The sequence below is a fragment of the Haliotis cracherodii genome, unplaced genomic scaffold (genome assembly GCF_022045235.1).
Source record: "Haliotis cracherodii isolate W230 unplaced genomic scaffold, xgHalCrac1.p SCAF_6, whole genome shotgun sequence".
Lineage (NCBI taxonomy): Eukaryota > Metazoa > Mollusca > Gastropoda > Lepetellida > Haliotidae > Haliotis > Haliotis cracherodii.
Window position 1 is genome coordinate 23,167,894 of NW_027266319.1, and position 21,883 is coordinate 23,189,776.

General features: G+C 38.9%; 2 protein-coding genes across 2 annotated transcripts; both read right to left on the reverse strand.

Moving 5' to 3' along the window:
- Positions 1 to 865: 865 nt before the first annotated feature.
- Positions 866 to 4,177, reverse strand: LOC139444919 (uncharacterized). Its single transcript, XM_071225936.1, has 3 exons — positions 3,895 to 4,177; positions 2,213 to 2,404; positions 866 to 1,074 (listed from the first exon to the last, which is right to left on the reverse strand). Exons 1-3 carry the CDS (start codon positions 4,175 to 4,177, stop codon positions 866 to 868), a joined length of 684 nt encoding a protein of 227 aa, XP_071082037.1.
- Positions 4,178 to 16,496: 12,319 nt separating this feature from the next.
- LOC139446808 (uncharacterized) lies at positions 16,497 to 21,107 on the reverse strand. The gene is made up of 3 exons (XM_071228140.1): positions 20,825 to 21,107; positions 18,598 to 18,789; positions 16,497 to 16,722 (listed from the first exon to the last, which is right to left on the reverse strand). The coding sequence occupies exons 1-3, from the start codon at positions 21,105 to 21,107 to the stop codon at positions 16,514 to 16,516; spliced, it is 684 nt and encodes a 227-aa protein (XP_071084241.1). The 3' UTR covers positions 16,497 to 16,513.
- Between the last annotated feature and the right edge of the window lie 776 nt (positions 21,108 to 21,883).

The following is a 21,883-nucleotide window of genomic DNA, read 5'->3' on the forward strand; positions in this document are numbered from 1 at the left end:
CATGGTCATTAACTACAAACTTTGTTAATTCTTAATTATATTTTTCCAACGCGTAGTTTTCCTTTATACCTGTATTTCACTGCTTTGATTTCCCCCTAATTGTCTAATCATATATTACTCCTTGTGTCTTACTGCGTTGATAATTACTGTAATTTTATGCCTGTAATACGACCCCCGTTCTGACGAAGAGTGTGTCCCTACACTCTAAGATGGTGCCAACTCCTGTTATAATTTCTGGTATACATTCCCTCTTATTTCTACGACATTGATTTAACTTCCCTTTAATTATCTAAATATATATTACACTTTCATGCCTATAATAACACTATACTGACTCCGAGCCGACCAGTCCTTTGTTTTAGCCCCTAAATGCCGAGCTCCAAGCAAGGTAACAACAAGTACCATCTTTTAACGTTGACGCGGCTGGGGATCGAAACACCGACCTTCCGCTCTCAGTGCAGACGCTCTAGCACTAGACCCGTGAAGATGCTTGTCGTAAGAGGTGACTAACGGGACCGGGTGGTCAGGCTCGCTGACTTGGTTGATGCATGTCATCGTGTACCAATTGCGTAGATCGATGCTCAGGATGTCAATCACTGAATTGTCTGGTCCAGACTCGACTATTTACAAACCGCCGTCATACACCTGGAATATTGTTGAGTGGAGCGTGACAAAATACAACCTAAAAAATCTCTACCACTACCACGGATCCGGAGGCGGCGTGGCAGGAATAGAGGCGTTACCGGCCTGATTATCCAGTGTGACACAACTCAGATGATTCTGTTACAAATGTGGTAAACAGAGGAATTTGCAACAACAAGCAACAACAACACTCTCCATCATCTGAACAACAAGCACCAGCCTGTTACATATGATATTCGCAGAGAAAGTATTTACAATAATGGCAAGTTGTATCCATCTGACCCCCACTGTCCAGAGCCAGGCAGTCCTGTCCAGATGTTTCCCCGTTTGGCTGACCTGGTGACCAGTCAATGAACGGCATGGGCCTAGCAGTCCCTTCATCCCAGTAGGCCCACTGTCCTGTGCTGGGGATCCGATCTCCTCGGATGTAGGCTGAAATGTTGGACAATTATAGCTATTAAAATAGTGCATGCTATAGTAGTATATTGAATTCATATCTCGACAACAAGAGAAGTAACAATAGTAGAAAAGGTCTTCATCAACCCATGCTTGTCTAAAAGGCGACTATGCTTGTCGTAAAATGCGACTATGCTTGTCGTAAAGGCTCGCTGACTCGGTTGATGCATGTCATCGTATCCCAATTGCGTAGATCGATGCTCATGATATCAATCACTGGATTGTCTGGTCCAGACTCGATTATTTACGGACCGCCGTCATATAGCTGGCATATTGCTGAGTGCGGCGTAAAACAAGAAACCAACCAACCAAGAAGTAACAATAAGTTTGGTTTGTTTGATTGTATTTTAACGCCGCACTCAGCAATATTCCAGCTATATGACGGCGGTCTGTTAATAATCGAGTCTGGACAAGACAATCCAGTGATTGACATTGTGAGCATCGATCCACGTACTTGCATCAACCAAGTCAGCGAGCCTGACCACCCGATCCAGTTAGTAGCCTTTTAGGACAAGCATGGGTTGCTGAAGACCTATTCTACCCCGGATCTTCACGGGTCTAACAATAAGTACAAATGAGAGAGAGAACACAAATACAGTGTAGATCCGGGATAGAATAGGTCTTCAGCAACCGGTGCTTGTCGTAAAAGGAGACTAATTCTGTCGTAAGAAGCGATTAACGGGATCAGGTGGTCAGGCTCGCTGACTTGGTTGGTGCATGTCATCCTATCCCAATTTCGTTGATTGATGCACATGATGTCAATCACTGGCTTGTCTGGCCCAGACTCGATTTTTTACGGACCGCCGTCATATAGCTGGAATGTTGCTAAACAACATCGTGGATCGATGCTCATGATGTCAAACACTGGAATGTCATGAATGTCTGGTCCAGACTCGATTATTTACAGACCGTCGTCATATAGCTGGAATATTGCTGAGCGCGGCGTTAAACAACAAACAAAGCCAAGTAAAGAGAAAGTTCAGTACACTCACCACGTATATCTAATGTAACAATTTTAAGTGCTTATTCTTGCACATTTCGCTAATTAAATGTATACAAAAGTAGTAGTTAATAGCAAATGTATTTGATCGAAATAAAATAATGTCATGATTACTGAAATCGCCAGCTGGAACCAGAAGCTTGAAGAAGTCCTGCTTTTCCTCTGTATCAATCTTCAGAAGATCAGAACCTCCTTCCTGTGCACATACATCCTTGTCTGCGTCTTGGATTGAGTAGAAGCGTTTGTAACAGACGTTGAGAGTTGGTTCATAAGTGAAACCTCTTCCAATCGGACAAACACGATAACCTACAGGAGGTAAGGATGTAATTTCATTGAAGGATCATTTTCTATCGTGAAATTAAATAAATGTAGACAATATGATACCATACAATATGCACCATCAAGGGTAAGAATCCTGCTGGGATACCATGCAGGGAGCAGAAGTATCATAAGTCCCCTAGTATTGGGCCTAACTATGGTTGCTTTGATCTTTATCCCATTTTCATAATTATATTGTTCTGAACAGGCATTTTTCATGGTTACATACCAGTTTTAAATCTATATAGGGGTAATCTAGTTCTCATACTGTCCTTTGCCTCTAGGTTTTATAGTCTATATATATTGTATTATAAATAATTTGATTTAATCACGATATTGCGGGAAATATTTTCTGGGGTAACTATAAATCTTAAGATAAGATATCTTGAAGATAACATACTTCATTATCGGCTTCTTAAAGCCTAATACAAAAAGGATATTTCACGTGTCTCGTGAAATATAATGTTTCTCTCATCTCATGACGGGGGAAAAGAGAGACATTTGATAGTTCACTCGACACATGGACTATTTTATTTATCATATACTTGTTGTGTAGTTGATTACAGGAAAATTATTTTTCTTTCATTATAAATGTAAAACCGTAAAACGTAAATTTCCCTACCTATCTCGCAGTGACATTTCACCACCCCTTGTAATTGTGACATAAAAAGTAGTTCAAAATCTTAAATATAAACAAAAGTAATACAAAATATTTGAGGTCATTAAAATTCTTTATCATACATTTGGACATGATTATATACAAAACCAATTTCCAATATTTTTCAAAGCTACGGGACCGTTGTTGGAAGCGAAGTAATACACGCTGGTCAAGTAACAAACATGCCGCTTTGCGAAACGAACAGTTTTCCATTGACGAGTAAAATGAGAAATTCACAGCTTATAACGAAACATTTTCAAGAGAATAACAAACGGCAAGAAGCGATATTAACTCCATAAATGACCATCTGTCATTATTTTGCCTTGTCAACGTGGCACATAAACAGGAAGTCAACAGTATGTCTACGGTCTTGACACTTCCGATAAAGGGAGACAATATAAGGGGAGGTGACTCTTGTATGACAATAGTTCCGTCAAAGTGTTATGTTCACTGGGGCGAAATACCAAGTGCTATGTTCACTGCAATGAAAAAAACTAGTATCACTTTTCTCAAGTTCAGGAAACTCAGACTTTCACAACGAAGTATATAATAAATACACTAATAAATACATGTATTGATGTGCCAATGGAAGTGTACCTTTTTGACAATACGGCCAATTATTGGAAAACATTAACACTGTGGAATCCAATCTTGATGAGGTGTTTAATAATCATCATGCCGATGAAATAACGAATACCTTTCAAGGTATTGACACATCCGTCAGTTCGGTGAAGGGTATTTTACAAACATATACATCGTAAATGAAAAGATTTCAACGTGACCTCTGAAATGAATGATAAGAATGACAACGTGAACTTACCAGGTCCTGGCAAAGATATGATGGTTCCATTGCAACCAGGACCCCTCTTAAAGTTGTATATTAACAACTCCAAATTAGCCGTAGCCGAGGGTTCCGCCTCAATACATCCCTGGTATAAATAACACATAAGTAAAATGGTGGTGAAGGTTATGGCTTCACATGTTGCCTCCCGCATACATTCGTGGGTACAGTCAAGTACACTGTCCACTTTCATAACTGCCATGTAATTGGTAGGGAGGTCACTCGTCGCCACGAGCTCAAACATCATCCTAGTAGTACCCATGTTAAACGTGTAGTGTCAATTCCTCGGATGTTTATGATTAAAAATACCCTTGTACTTTTGACACAGCCCAAACGTCAATAGAACGCATTCAAACCAATTCTTGTATTTCTACGCATGTAAGAAGGTAGCAAATTGATCGATGACATTTCAACTGACTGAATACATCACATAGCAACTCGTAAGTGGGTTTTATAATTCAAAGTTCTGAATATACAGCTTTGTGTGTCGTTGGCACGTTGATCCTAACTCATACCGAATGACAAACGCATCATTCTGACCTCGGCAACCTTCAGCCATACGTTTGTAGTCACAATATTTAATTTACCAATTTTTACCAATTAATTCATACCGAGGCTATATAAATTATTCCATTTTGCACACATGAAAGTTTTCATGATATTGTCATACCATGTGTGCATAGATAATGACTAATTGCCAATTATCAAATAAGCAGCTCAGTTGCTTGAAAAAAATAGGAGATAAATCTTGGAAAATCCTCTTTAACTCCAGAACGAATGACTTATATCGGGATTATCCGTAGTCACCTTGTTTCGATAATATTGAAACGATGTAAATTACAGAGACACGTCAGTGAAATAAGCCTATTGTTAATCTGACGTACCTTTATCAAACTAACTTTGTAAGTGTTATGTTATAACACATTATCGATATTTATTAATTGTTAGGATGGGTTTAGCCAGAGAGAGAGTTAGTTGGGTTTAACGCCGCTTTTAACAGTATTCATGTTATGTCACGTCGTGTCAGCTTAGTGTGGGAGGAAAGCCCGAAGTGATGCAGGTCTCAGACGTTTATCACTTCGGTGAAACATATATCGATTAAAAACTTATCCGTTTGTAAAATTTTTTCTTACATGAAGATTGTAATAAAAATCACACCTCTTTCTCCAATGAAAAAAAGTTATATAACGTCGTTATCACTAAACAGAAATCACAATAAATGTATTAGAACACATGGTAGTTCATAAATCTAACCACTTGAAGTATACCAACTAATTCCTTCATATTATAGACATGTTTAGAAGATAAAAATGTATTTGAAGTCATTCACATAATTAAGTTTCAATATTATTGTACTTCAAATAGCAAAAGATTCTGTCTCTATCTGATTTATATGAATACAAATATAAATAAATAAACTCATAATTCATAACTCACAGTTCGTACTTAAAAGTGTGGTATTGAAGGGAACTAGAACGATGGTATTCTTGTAATCGATACGATGAGCAATAATTGATAGTTATACAATGTATTTCATTGGTGAATTGCAAAGACGTTTGACCATTTTGCTACTTGCAACTGACCAAAATAATATGGAATTAATAAACGTGGCATTTTCAGTAGATTTTACAGTTTGAAAGCAACAGACTGTGAAAAGAGTTACAGCGGTAGGTCCAGTCACGTATACAGAATGTTAAACCTTATCTCTAGCACAAAACTAAACAGAAGTTTATTCAATATAGAGATAATAAGACCATACCATTATATACTCAGCAATATAAGTAACAGTGTCGCCCATTGTAACATTTTGGGAGGTTTAAAGTCGATTCAAAAGGCACGAAACTGCGCCCCCAAATACAACCGCGCTCGTCAAAGATATGTTTATGACAGAAACATGCAGTTTGTGGAGAACTGATCCTACAGAGATGTATCAAGCAGAATTCAAGCATTCATTTACAGTTCGCGGTTGTATACAAGGAACTACTTAACACTGGTTCAACGTGCACAAATATGTATATATTATGTTATATTATATATTTATAGCTTACTAACAACATACGACCCGTGAAGATCCGGGGTAGAATAGGTCTTCAGCAACCCATGCTTGCCGTAAAAGGCGACTATGCTTGTCGTAAGAGGCGAATAACGGGATCGGGTGGTAAGGCTCGCTGACTTGGTTGATGCAAGTCATCGTATCCCAATTGCGTGGAACGATGCTCATGACATCAATCACTGGCTTGTCTGTTCCAGACTCGATTATTATTACCGCCGTCATATAGCTGGAATATTGCTGAGTGTGGCGTCAACAAACAAACAAACAAACAAACAAACAAACAAACAAACAAACAAACAACATACACCAAACTGCAATACGTCATGTTATCTGCGTAAGAAACACGTGAAGCTGTTGCTGTAAACAGGTATAATTTCCAAATGACTTCCATGAAAAAAATAAAAACAAACATGTAATCACATAAGTATGACCTAAAGAGAATTATTTCTTACTTATTGATTAATAACATCTCATACTGTTCCCAACACCCGATTCACCAGCAATGATTGCTGTAGATGACTCGGGTGAGATTCAAATTACACGTGCGCCATGCAAAGTGCATTTATGTAACATCACAAGGGTTAACAAGTACGCCCTACTGATGTTTGGATTTCGAATATGTTAACGTTCGTGAGTTAGGTCTCCGGAAGAAATCGATGCGTTTGAATTATACAAACATTCAATCTTTTGATAATACAAATGACTCATATGCGTCGATCTGTTAATAATGGTGGTGTTTCCTTAAACAGAATTTTGTCGACGTCGATTTTTCACTTGGAACTAAGTGCATAATTAAATGGCAAAAGAACATGGTAAAGCTTCTGTAAAAATATAATGAGGGGCTTCTATGATGCTCTGATGACCCAAATGAAGTTGTAGTAGGACATGGTTCACATGTAGTAGGACATGGTTCACAGCGACAATGCTTGTCGTAAGAGGCGACTAACGGGATCGAGTGGTCAGGCTTGAAACAAAACAAATTACTTCACGGCAATTACAATGGCAATAAACAATTGAGTCCTAGTATTGTATTCAATGACAATATATGATATGATGGCAGTGGCCAGTATTAAATACACAAATGCAGTGTAGATCCGGGGTAAATAGGTCTTCAGCAACCGGTGCTTGTCGTAAAAGGTGACTATGCTTGTCGTAAGAAGCGATTAACGGGATCAGGTGGTCAGGCTCGCTGACTTGGTTGGTGCATGTCATCCTATCCCAATTGCGTTGATCGATGCACATGATGTCAATCACTGGCTTGTCTGGCCCAGACTCGATTATTTACGGACCGCCGTCATATAGCTGGAATGTTGCTAAACAACATCGTGGATCGATGCTTATGATGTCAATCACTGGAATGTCATGAATGTCTGGTCCAGACTCGATTATTTACAGACCGTCGTCATATAGCTGGAATATTGCTGAACGCGGCGTTAAACAACAAACAAAGCCAAGTAAAATTATAGTAAAATGAAAGGATGACTAGCTGAGGTCTGGATATATATGTACCCTACATTTGTGTACGAATTCCGATAGTATTAAATTACTTGAATCCAAACCTGAAAGTAGAAGTGATTGAGCTCGTCATTTTACCCACTTAATATATGATCTTCTCCTCACTCTGGTCACAGAATGTCACACAATCATGTTCTGACAGGGTTGACGCAAGCGCCTCGAAGACACTATTCCTGTCTTGATTGAGTGTTGAGTAGTACATGCTTTGCACAGGTTTGTACATGTTTGTCCCATAAGCAAAATGTCAGTAAAAGATTTACATCCTGGACATTTTAACAACAGATGCTAGTTTTACTTGGTATTGGTGATTAACATATTCCATAATATATGGGTAGTTAAATCTGGATAGATAAGGGAGTAGTCAAACAGTTCAGGTATTGTAGTTAGAGCAAATCGTATGGTTTTCGTAAGATGACAGCGTCTGTTACTGTTTTACTCCAAAGGTATTTGTCAATGGATTCTCCACATGTTACATAGGTTTTCAAGCATCGTTTGTACTTGTGAATAATGTCAAACAGTTTTGAGACAAAGTCGTTTGGTGCGCTTTTTAATCCTGCAAAATATTTACCAAGTTTCCATGGGAATATTTTGTTTGATATGCATTGTGTTTCCTGTCTCCATTATTGTCCGGCAACAACAGTTGACATTTATCAGTGTATGTCTGTACTGACCACAGTCCAAGTGTGCCCGTAGTAGTTGCACCTAGGTAAACCTTGTATACGTCTAGCAAAAGCTCTGTCGACTCGTTCCAGATTAGTGTAGTCTCATTTCGAGAGGTTGAGAAACAGAGCATTGCATGTTTCCATATTTTAGTGCTTGTAATAGGATTGAGACCATTTATGTGAAGGTCAGAAGTAAATCTTTATAGAAAGTTGACAGCTGTGGAAGCTTTTTCACATGCTGACTTAGCTCGGCATGTGAAGCTTGCATTTGGTGTGAACAAAACTCCTGCATATTTTGTTTACAATAGTTTTTTCAAGTTTGAATATTGAATTTAAGCGTCTGTATTAGGTATCAGGTATTATGTATTGTGTCTTCTCCAGATATGATGTATTGTGTCTCCCCCAGATACTATGTATTGTGTCTTCTCCAGATATGATTTATTGTGTCTCCTCCAGATACTATGTATTGTGTCTCCCCCAGATACTATGTATTGTGTCTTCTCCAGATACTATGTATTGTGTCTCCCCCAGATACTATGTATTGTGTCTCCTCCAGATATGATGTATTGTGTCTCCTCCAGATATGATGCATTGTGTCTCCCCCAGATACTATGTATTGTGTCTCCTCCAGATATGATGTAATGTGTCTCCTCCAGATATGATGCATTGGGTCTCCTCCAGATACTATGTATTTTGTCTCCTCCAGATATGATGTATTGTGTCTCCCCCAGATACTATGTATTGTGTCTCCTCCATATATGATGTATGGTGTCTCCCCCAGATACTATGTATTGCGTCTCCTCCAGATATGATGTATTGTGTCTCCCCCAGATACTATGTATTTTGTCTCCTCCAGATATGATGTATGGTGTCTCCCCCAGATACTATGTATTGTGTCTCCCCCAGATACTATGTATTGTGTCTCCTCCAGATATGATGCATTGTGTCTCCCCCAGATACTATGTATTGTCTCTTATCCACAGATTTTATGTATTGCGTCTCCTCCAGATACTATGTATTGTGTCTTCTCCATATATGATGTATTGTGTCTCCTCCAGATATTATGCGTTATGTCTCCTCCAGGTATGATTTATTGTGTCTCCTCTGGATACAATGTAGTGTGTCTCCTCCAGATACTATATATTGTGTCTCTTCCATGTATGATATATTATGTCTCCTCCAGATATGATGTATTGTGTCTCCTCCAGATATGATGTATTGTGTCTCTTCCAGATATTTTGTATTGTGCCTCCTCCTCATTGTGTTATTGATGTATGTATTATGTCTCTTCTTTATATTATGTATTGTGTTACTGCTGTATGTATTATGTCTCTCCTAGATATTATGTATTGTATTACTGATGTATGTTTTATGTCTCTCCTAGATAGTATGTATTGTGTTACTGCTGTATGTATTATGTCTCTCCTAGATATTATGTATTGTGTTATTGATGTATGTATTATGTGTGTTGTAGATATTATGTATTGAAGTTGACACTGTTCGTGCATTTCATTACACTAGTTTGAATACATTATACAGAACGTAACGTTCATTCTGATAAATTGTTTTACATATTATGGATTCGTGATAAATAATCTCAAGAGCCAGGAAGAAAATATCTGATTGTGAATTGTTTAACCGGAGACTAAGTATTTAGATACACGTGTTAAAATTATCTGGTCAAACTTTTAAAAGTAAATTGTTTTACATAATATAGATTTGTGATAAATCAATATTTGTCAACATGTCAGACTTGTTCATTTGCTTTTTACAAAAAACCCATCCACTGCAATAGATTTGCTAACGCCATAGCTGGTCTCATACTAGCTAGGGCTGGGACGAATCCACAGTTACTACCCTGGTGACCGCCTCCGTGGTCTAGTGGTAGAGCGTCCGCCCGGAGAGCGGAAGGTCCGGGGTTCGATCCCCGACCGCGTCATACCACAAGATGTTAAAAGATGGTACTTGTTGTTACCCTGTCTGGCGCTCGGCAACAAAAAGGATTGGTCGGCTCGGAGTCAGTATACTGTGTCTGAGTTGGGTATTCATGTTACACTGCGGCATGGTATCTCAGTGAGCTAGCACTATAAATCGGCATCAGTCCGGACTAGTACACACACACACACACACACACACACACACACACGCACCCATGTACGCACGCACGCACGCACGCGCTACGTTAAACCACATTTCACCTCACTTCTAAATAACCTACTATTGACTTTAACCACATGTTGCAATAATATCTTTTGTCATGGAAATAGTACACTTTAAGTCACTTACATCTACATCATGACACACTAAATCTTTGAGCCCCTTGCGCAGATGACAAATGACTGAACTTAACTTATTTAGATTCTAGTGTGGTGTGTAAACTTCCAGTCCGGATTGTAATGTTCTAATACCGCTAGACTGATTAGGGCACGGTATAGAAATTTCCAGTATCTCGTTAGGATGTATACACGTTTCGTTTCTCACGCATTTTCATCCAGCTTCAGAACCAGCTTCATGTGAGGATCGGGGGCACGGGTGGCCCAGTCGTCCACGGCGCCGCGATTCGCTGTGCAGAGTTGCGTCCCTTGGGCAGGCCAGAAACCTATGATTGTGGGTTCGAATCACGATTCGCCCCGATTATCGTGTCAGCACCATACCCGTGCTCGTGAGTTTCACCAAAGCGGTAAATGTCTGAGACCTGCATCACTTCGGGCTTTCCTCCCATATTAAGCTGACACGCCGCGATATAACTGGAATACCGTTAAAAGCGGCGTTAAAACCCAACTCACTCTTACCTACAGTTCCACTATTGACAGCATCACTCCCTGACAACTCCAACACTCACAACCTAGAAATGGTCATTACTGCACCAGCCTATCTCTAATGGTAAACATTTGCTTATTTTAATGTTTCTAGTAAGTGGCCAAAGATCGTTATCTCTTGGCAACCGGTAAACGATGCAATGATGACATTTGTTATGAAGTACAATTTGACCTTGTAGAGAGGATGTTCTTCTATACATGTTATGCGCTGTTCTCAAGTACACCATCTTGACATCCATTCATCAGGTACATGATAACACTCATATATCCATGTCAACGCTGTCCGTTTGTATTTCGCATGGATATGTTTATTGTCTCGGTTTATGGGCACACGTTGACTGTGGATTTTCACGTTGTTTGTCGCACTCAGCAATATTCCAGCTAAATGACGGCGGTCTATCAATAATCGACTCTGGACGAGACAATCCAGTGAATGACATCACGAGCATCGATCTGCGCAATCGGGATACGATGCTTGTAGTTAATTATAAACAGCTTGATTTTGAGGAGATGCTTCGAATGCCGGTATATGGAGTAGTTGATGTTCAAGACTTTAACCATTTGTAAATTTTAGAATTGATTTTCACTTTCCGTGAGTTCATTCCAGTAGGAACCTTTATAAAGTACCAAACTTGCGACTCGCTCAAAGTAAAAGTCAATTGTTATAATTTGTTTTATCCCTATTTTGTAGCTTTAAGGATGTATAGCAACACATGATTCCATTTAGTATCTGCGACTTTATCTTTAAACCGACATCCCTACAACTGGTTGTATCGCGGAAAAGAAACCTATGTATGCGCAAGTTGCTCGTTAGAAACATCTTTGTATTTTGGTGACAACAACTACATTATGTAATATCATCATGACATAAATATAAAAAATTGTCTGTTGTTAACTCCCTCAGTAAGGTCATTCACTGTGAGTCATTTTACATTTACTCCCAAAACAGGACGTCACAATGGCCAATTCTGTCAACGTGACGGGGCGATTTCTGAAGTTAGACTGGCGCAATTAGTTCTTGGTCATCATATTCAATAGGGCAAGCATTCAAAGGTGATAATAAAGATGAGTCGAATAAATAATGAAGTAAGTGCACAGATTGCTGTTGAATGTTGTTGACTGTAATATCGAATCGATAGTTTTTTATATTAATCACTCTGTTATATTCACAAGAATGGACTGTAGACAGCACAATCGATCGCGGGCATGACGTGACATATTTGTTTTTACAATGTATGTTTACAAGACAAAAGTGTCTGAATGACCAGATACAACGTTTCAACAATACTATATATTCGTGCTGAAATTCTCAGAGGAGCCCCAGGGATGTGCAAGTAGTCCGTCATTATTTACGTCATTTCGAGAATACAGTATCTTGAGAGACATACGGGTGTATGAACATCCCAACGAGTCGTCCATACACTTACGAACGGAACATGGAGTTTCACGGTCACGGTACCGGAGTCTCTTCTCATGTAGAAACCGTATCGTGTAACGTTCACATTAAAACAGAGAATATTCAGACATATAAATATATTTCACACACTGTATGTATTAATTACTAATGGCTAAACAGCAACCAGGTAGACTACCTTGCATGCGTCAGTTTTTGTGCATCAGGATAATTGTTGGTTTATTTAGTATTGTTGTCATCGAAATAACAGATACAAATATAAACTGATCTAATTACAAAATCAACTGTCTTAGCTCCACCTAAAGTCACTAAATAATAACCAAATATTTCAGTAAGAAATGAGCAAAAGGCATGTCAGCAACATCTATACCTAGGCGACTTGTTAATCAGACTAACCACAGGTTGATAGCACGAACATTGATCCACCTGTAGGAAAAAGGAATACAGATCTGTCGGTTATCTGACTTTCTAAATATGTCCTATAATAACAAAGACGAATAAGTAATGGTATGCTTCCGGAATGTTTAAAATTCTTGAAGTATTTTTAGCATTCTTGAAGCAATGGGTTTATATTTAGGAGATCATAAGTCCTAGTAAATTTGAGGTAGTCTAACTTTAGAATAGGTACCCAGTATTTTAATTTGGACCCGAGCGCTTGTCAGAAGACAATTCCAATCTGTGATTATGTTTAACAGTAACTTGATGATTTACTGGAGGAAATGAACCTGCTGGTATCGCGAGCATCGATCCACGCAACTGGGATACGATGACATGCATCAACCAAGTCAGCGAGCCTGACCACCCGATCCCGTTAGTCGCCTTTTACGCCAAGCATTGTCTCCTTTTACGGCAAGCATGGGTTGCTGAAGACCTATTCTACCCCGGATAAGACCTATTCTAAAGAAAATTAAGGTGTTTCGAATGTGATGATTGTCATAGTATGATAGTAATTCTATCCTTTTCTCATGTTTACTCTTAAAAGAAACTCGGGGGTCATGAAGTATAAATGTTAACACCAGGTATTAAAACAAAGATTTTATGCAAGAACATTTATGTCTGCAAAACTTAACACCAAATCACATCCTGTGGTTTTGCCTAGCGACACACACGTGTGTCATTCCTGACCATTATTTCCGTGAATCTTATTGATTCTGCTTATTATACAGTTGTGAATTACTTGATTTCAGTCATTGTTTGTGTGTAAATTAGCGATGCTGCGTCTGCAACGCTCGGGGCGTCTATGGACTATTGGCATGCTGGAAACTGGCAAAAGACAGCGTGCAGTGGCCAATACCTTAAACTGTTCAGTCTGTGTGATAAGCAGACTATGGAACAGGGACTAACACACCCAAAATGTTGACGATCGAACCCGTTTAGGGCTTCAAGAGTACAGGATCGATTGATCTTAAACCAGGCTCTGCGAGCTCGAGCTCGAACGACGAATCGAATTGCTTCAAACTTTCATCAGGCTAATGGAGTACCATTTACGGGTCAAACGATTAAACGATGAAACACTAACTCATCTCCATGTTCGACGGCGACGTCTTTGCCGCCCCTGACAAATCGTCGAAACTGAGTCAATCGTCGTTGCTCACGTGTCACGTTTTCAAATGAATCCTGATTCATTTCCTGGTCGTGTCTAGCGACGCCGAAATGAACGTCAGGTCAATGTCAACCTGAGACCTCATGACAGATTTGTTATGGTTTCGTATAATTTCGTATCCCGGTAGATTCGTATCTCGGCAGTGTCGCTGCACATGGTTCGTTTCGTATTACAGCCGTTTCGTATAGCAGTCCGTGGGTGTGTGTTTTGTTGAGCGATAACGCTGTGTTAATTACAAGATATGCAAACTTTAAATATTTATTCAAAGAACAACGGACACATGGATCATATAACACATAAAATCGTTCAAACAGAAGTAAAAGTAATATAAAAACATAAGTGTATCGAAGAGCTAATAACATTACACAGCTTTTTGAAGAGTGTATATGCACATGTACAAGTACAATATAGAACATGATGAATAAAATATAAAACGTACATACACACAGAAACATGGTCAGTATAAAGTAAGTTTTCAAATTGTAGGTTCTTGGCTTTCAAGGTCTCCATGTCCATTTCAAACAACATGTTATAATATGTTTGTCGTAAGAGGCGACTAACGGGATCGGGTGGTCAGGCTCGCTGACTTGGTTGCTGCATGTCATCAATCCCAATTGCGTGGATCGATGCTCATGATGTCAACCACTGGATTGTCTGGCCCAGACTCTATTATTTACAGACCGCCGTCATTAAGCTGGAATATTGCAGAGTGCGGCGTAAAACAACAACAAACAAACAAACAAATCAAACAACATATCTAACTGCTTTCATATACAATCTGTGATAATCTATGGTAATCTAGTTATTGCACTGTCTATCGACGACAGTTATTTTATCCGGTTGAAATGCTATTATTAATGTATAACTTGTTCTCTTCACGGTATGGCTGGAATATTGCTGACGCGACGTTAAACTTTAACATTTAATATTATTTTTTAGTTTTGCGAACGTTGATGGTTGCCGCTGCGTTTCATACTGCACACATATTTGAGTAAGGTTTGACGGTTGCAACTGAGTTTCAGACGCTGGAAACCTACAGTGATTCATCTCGCTTCAAAATCAATTGAAAGTATCCATGTGAGCCTTTAACCTGAAACCATCACTAACAGTTTCCACACACAGAAACCATAAGGCTTTCTTGTTTCGGTTTGCTTTTCCAGACTAGGAAACTAATATGTATTTTGTTGTTGAAATAAATAATATAAATTTCCATAATTGAAATGAGCTAAATAAATTAAGGATAATATTGAAGACTCAGTCTTTTGTACTGTTTGAAAATACAGTAAACTAGGGTTATAACGAACACGCTTATAACGAAATGACGGATATAACGAACTTACTTTTTGGTCCCGACTACTTGCTGTAGTCATGCTGTATATGTACTTATAACGAACTACGGTTATAACTAACTAAAATTAGTAGTCCCGTTGAGTTCGTTATAACCGTAGTTTACTGTAGTATTAAACGTGGACGCAAGCGTCCTCGTTCTGTAACTATAATGGTTCAGTTCCAAAAATATACTTTATTACACTACACACATTCAAGTCAATACATACACTTCTGGTAAGAATAAGGATAAGTAAAACCAACTCACAACACGCGTTTGAGACAAGTAGTCGGTGCACACAATTTGGCAAAAATATTTGGTTTGTTGCAGGTAGAGAGGGTGTATGCACGTGCAGGTCAGGACGATAAAAAGTGACTGCGCTCCCGTGGACACATGTGTTGCTCATAAGACTATGAAGAGGTCGGTGTTAGCCGAGACAGGATACGCACGTATGCCTCGTACTAGTTGTCGCGGACCACCCGCTACCCCTTTCTTCACTATGGTATGCGCACATTGGCGCACAGCCCGTTGCTGGTGTTCCCTAGAGAAACCCAGTTTTAGCCTCCAATGGTAAGCTGTTAGGGTCACATCCTTCATCCTTGCTATCAGGCGGGCTGACTAGAGAGGTTTTAATGATGGAATACCTGCTCTTTATGAATGATGTGAAATTCATTTGTGATTAGATCTTGCGTTCCACGTCGCGGTTTGTAAAGGTACTCCTCAAGGCAGCCCTTATTTTTATGTCGCTAGTATATGTGTACATGTGAAATTAAACTAACAGTAGGTAAGCTGATGTTCGGGCACCTGCTTAAGTGTCATTCCCTATTTTGACTTGACTTTTTTGTCCTTTTTTTCAGGTGAAAAACTGACTTGTCTTTGGTTGTTTGTAACCGGTGCCATCACTGGGGCAGGATACGCTCTTAATTTGGCGAACACCTGGTATCATCGCTATTTGATAGTGATTCATACACACACGCTCATGTAACATGTGCTTTTAGCAGTTTTCCTATGAATATATATAGGTTTTTTTCGCTTTTAATTAAGATCTAAAGACGCGTTTTAAACACATTACATTTCATGATATACATGGATCCTTGGATACTTATTTCAATTACTTTTCAAAATCCTTGTATTTGGTAGCCATTATTTTGAGCTAGTGAAGAATACCCGTCCCATAACAACCCGGAATAACACACATATCTCTATTACATATAATATTCGCAGAAAAAGTAATACCAATAATTACAAGGTGCATCATGTTGACCCGTACTGTCCAGTGCCATGCAGTCCTGTCCCCTGTCAGCTCCATTCGGCTGACCTGGTGACCAGTCAATGAACGGCATGGGCCTGGTAGTCCCTTCATCCCAGTAGGCCCACTCTCCTGTGCTTGGGATCCGATCTCCTCGGATGTAGGCTGAAATTTTGAAAATCAAATTGTCATTCCTTAGTTAAGACTATATATATTAGTACCAAACATGTAATAACACTTGAAAGTAATTGACAATAACAATTGGATATTCGGGGATAGATGGGATATTTAAAAAAAAAAATTCTGCAAGAAAAAAATAATTTGTCCACTGTTTCTAAAGGAAAATATACATTGTTGTCTGGGCATGTTGAAAATCGTGAAATATAAAACGTCAATCTGGAGGATAATCAGTATCGATTACCTGCCGAAACATCCCATAGGGCCTTAAAGGCATCGCGGGTGAGATTACAGAGAATTTGTTTTCAAAACTGATGGCTTGCATTCAAAACAAAAACTTGAATTTGCAGATTCATCCAACAGCAAGCATGCTGTACATATATATTGAAGTACTACATTGTATACAACCATGGGCACATTTTCTGTAACTATATATTGAAGATTTGCAAAAGAAATGATGCATATTTAAGTAAGAAGAAATAGATGTAAAGCTGAGAATAATAAACATCGAGACAACTAAATATACCAATAGTATGCTGACATTGGAGAAACATGGTAGATCAATCTGAGAAAATCATTAAATACATTATAAAAGAACAAACCATCAAACACAATTCAAGCAAAATAAGTATGAAAACAATGTTAATAACGGCTAATTTCGAAACCAGGAACGAAACAATCAGTTTTTTTATGTTCCCTAATATGTTTGCTGGAAAATTCAATTGATCATCACAAACTTTCTTCCACAGGAGATTGAGTGAGATAGACAGAACACTAAACGAGCTCCCGCGTGATTTTATGAACGAGTGAATTGTTCTTGTACCTGACGAGCGAAATTGGTATGACCCGGGAACGAGTTTGGTATTGTATTTATTACTTTTCTAAATTTTACTGTTTTTAACCACTTAATTGTAGCATATATGAAGGAAATAAAACTGTACGATAAGATGTAGATCTTAAACTTTAAACGTCAGCTATTTCTTTGTCCTGTGATAATGGACTGAAGTTTTAGTTATCTTCGTTTTTATATAATGTTCTTTTCTAAAGGATACTGAATTTGTTTTTTCTGGCCGCGAATACCTGGAATATTGCCGATGCGGCTAAAGGCAACATTTACAAGTCACTCACAGTCCTGTGTTGTCTAAATAGGGAGACATCTACGCGATCCACGGCATAATTCAATTGATTTAGCAGAATAATACTTTAAACACATTAAAAAAAGAAACGTATTATCCCATGATATCAACGTATATACAACGGACAACCTTAAGAATGTCAAAGATATCGTATGCTTATGCTACGACTGGCTTTGCGCTTCGATCGCTTTGTTGGACAGGGCTCGGCACCATAAAGTGTTCAAACACGGTACCATACTCCAGGTTTGATGGGTTTATCAAGTATGCATAAACTCCTCTCAGTGATTTATCATCTCTACAAGGAATGTCACTGAATAAGCCAAAGAAAATTGGGTTTTTTTAATATTCGCCAGTGAATAATATTTCTGCAGTACACAAACACGCGCTTTGGCATTAAACAATGTGTGATACCAACTTGTTGTTATTAAACGTTATAGTTAAAATGGATAGAATTATCATTAAACCAGCCGCATGTTATCAGAAATGAGCGAGCCACTGTAACTTGATAATGCCCTCATATTGCTGTGTTGATACATTTGTAAAGGACACGTTATCTTAAAAACCACAAGGGTGAGATTCTCTATGTAGTTGTTAAAGCAAAATGATCGATGTAACTGTTCTAATCACTTTGTGCCTGAAATGCTGCCAATGAGCCTTTAAAATATATTTCACCTACTCACTCAAGCAAAATATACATGGTGGTCAGAACTATAAATGCCATAATTACTATAGTCGATCCCTGGAACCAGAGGCCCGAAGAAGTCCTGCTTTTCCTGAGTGTCAACTGTCAGAAGATCAGAACCCCCTTCCTGGATACAAGTAGCCTTTCCTGCTCGGTTGGATGAGTAGAGGCGTTTGTAACACACGTTAAAATCTGGTTGATAGCTGTAACCGCTGCCAATAGGACAAGCCCGAAATGCTAGAAATGAAGAAATTTGATCATGCTTAGTCACAGGTTCCTCATCTGCCATCCAAAAAATTGTAAAATGACATACAATATATATAATCAAATGTAAGAACTACGTCACACAATATATATTGTTTAATACCTCAAAGACCGCCTCCGTGGTCTAGCGGTAGAGCGTCCGCCCGGAGAGCGGAAGGTACGGGGTTCGATCCCTGGACGCGTCATACCAAAAGACGTTAATAGATGGTACTTGTTGTTACCCTTGTTGTTACCCTGTCTGGCGCTCGGCATTAAGGGGCTTAAACAAGGACTGGTCGGCTCGGAGTCAGTATACTGTATCTGAGTGGGATATTCATGTTAAACTGCGGCATGGTATCTCAGTGAGCTAGCACTATATATCGGCATCAGTCCGGACTAGTACAAGCAGCCACACAAACACACACACGTACATGCATGTCGCTATAGAAGTGCAGTAATCTTGGACGCGACGTTAAACCCCATTTCCCCTCACCTCACCTTTAATACCTCAATGTTGCCTGCACCTCAAAGATTAGTATTGTGCCCACTGAATGACAAATGTCTTACTAATCACATCATTAATACATAGGAAATTATGCTTATTATTTATTATTTGCATTTTTATTTGCATTATTGCTTGTCATAATGGCAATGTAGTGAGGATTGCGTGCTTACAAGGAATGTTTTGGTTGTTTGTTTGTTTGTTTGTTGTTTAACGCCGCACTCAGCAATATTCCAGCTATTTGACCGCGGCCTTGGATATGTTGTTATAAATCAACCGTGTTAGAGAGGCTGACAACCCTATCCCGTTAGTCGCCTCTTACGACAAGCATAGTTACCTTTTACGGCAAGCATAGGTTGAAGACCTATTCTACCCGGGATCTTCACGGGTATTACAAGGAGTGACCTGGCTGACTTGTGTCACTTGCGTGCCTGTCTTCGACTCTCGCTTTGATAGTTCTTCGGCTAGCGTTGAAGATATCGGTTTGGCAATTCAGTCTAATCCTAAGTACACCTTCAGCCAACCAGATAACTGGTATATGACACCACCAATCAAAATTTCTATGATTTACATTGAATACTTCATTTGGTCACGTTCATACACTGAGATAAAACTGAAGGAGTTTAGATATATGGTAAAATAGCTGTAATTGCTGCTTATTCGACAACCTTGATGTTCTATTTACTCAACCCCGAACAGAAGTTATACAAGTTACAAATTCGGCTTGTTTCATTGATGTGCTCTGTATGTTGTTTCATAGGCTGAAACAATTGTCAACAACACAACAAAGCACAGTGCATCTGTATAGATCTGAGTAGAAAAAAGGTGAAAACAATGAAAACATCTACCAAACATCAACCACATTTCTGGACTGCTCAAATACATGTGTATTAGCAACAATATAAATAACAAGAAAAGCAATCTGACACTCAGAAAAATGATATCGCCACGATATCATACCACGATAATGCATTCATTTTGGGGAGGAGTACATTAGAACAAAGCAAAAGATGGATGTTTAGAAGATTTTATTATTTAAAATATCCGGCGCTATTAGGTATTAGGCGCCGCGATTCGCTGTGCAGAGTTGCGTCCCTTGGGCACGCCAGAAACCTATGATTGTGGGTTCGAATCCCGGTTCGCCCCGATTATATTTCTAGGTTTGTCAGCACCATACCCGTGCTCGTCGGTTTCACCGAAGTGGTAAACATCTGAGACCTGCATCACTTCGGGCTTTCCTCCCACATTAAGCTGACACGCCGCGATATAACTGGAATACTGTTAAAAGCGGCGTTAAACCCAACTCACTCACTCACTCACTCACTTTTAGGTTAACCAGATGATTTATAGGCACAGTGTAACACACTTTCGGTGTTTGTTTATTTATACGTAAAAAACACTTAGATATAGGATAAAATCTGAGAAGTTCGTGTTTATCATAAAAGTAACGTAGATTATATTTTTTTTCAAAAAGATCATATAAATGTCACTTGCATAAGCAATGTGTCAATGATACTGTGAACTCACCAGGTCCAGGGATTGATCTGATAGGCTCACTGCACTCTGTGCCTCTGTTAAAGTTGTATTTCAACAACTCAATATCCACCGCATCAGAGGCGTCCGCTTGAAAGGTCCCTTGGTATAAATAACACACCAAATATAGGGTACTGAAGGCCATGGCCTCACACAGTGACTGCCGCATACATTCATGGGCGCAGTCAAGTAAACTACCAACTTTCATTACCGCCATGTAATTGGTAGGAACGGTATTAGTCTGTACAAGATCAAACATCATTCCAACGGTAGCCATGTTAAACGGGAAGTGCGAATCGCATGTTACGGCAAAACAAAACTAAGATCAAACTTCCACGGGCATAGTGATTATAATGCTTCGATGTTCCGCGACTGCATTGTAAAGCACTTAGCCAACCGAATACTTGCATTATGAACACTGTAAGTATAAGAAACTGCCTCACAGCGACTTGCAAACAATGATTGATTTCAGTTCTTTATTGTCCAGAACAGCTTTGCACTATTTTGAAAACACCGTTGTGTGTGTCCAGGATACATAGATCAACATATTGGAAGTCATCTTGCCATCTTTCGTCGAAAATCACTTCACTTGAGCGCCGGCCTTCATTTAGAATATGTTATTTACAACATGGTTTGTCAAGACACCGTCCACTGTTGAATTACCATGGGAAGTTAATGTTCTGTTTGCTCTTGAGTAAGTCATTAAAAAATGTTTTTCTGGGTCGTTATATACCGTAATACAATGCTGCTTTGCAATGACATTGCAGTTCATCCAATGATTCTTTCATTGAATTATCCAAATAATACCTTTTAAAAAAGATACACGACACACGAATGGACAGAGATACATGTTTCAGTTAAGGTTTTTTTAAAAAAATTATAAATACTTACACGTATACAGAGACATTCGGGCAAGTAAAGAAATTGTTCACGTTTTCAAAACTTGTCAAACTACAAATATCTTTGCAGAGATTTGTCAGGTATAAGGATGATCTGATAACTTTCAATCACTATCAAACGGCCAATTAGCTTTCACTGATTTTTACTACCCGA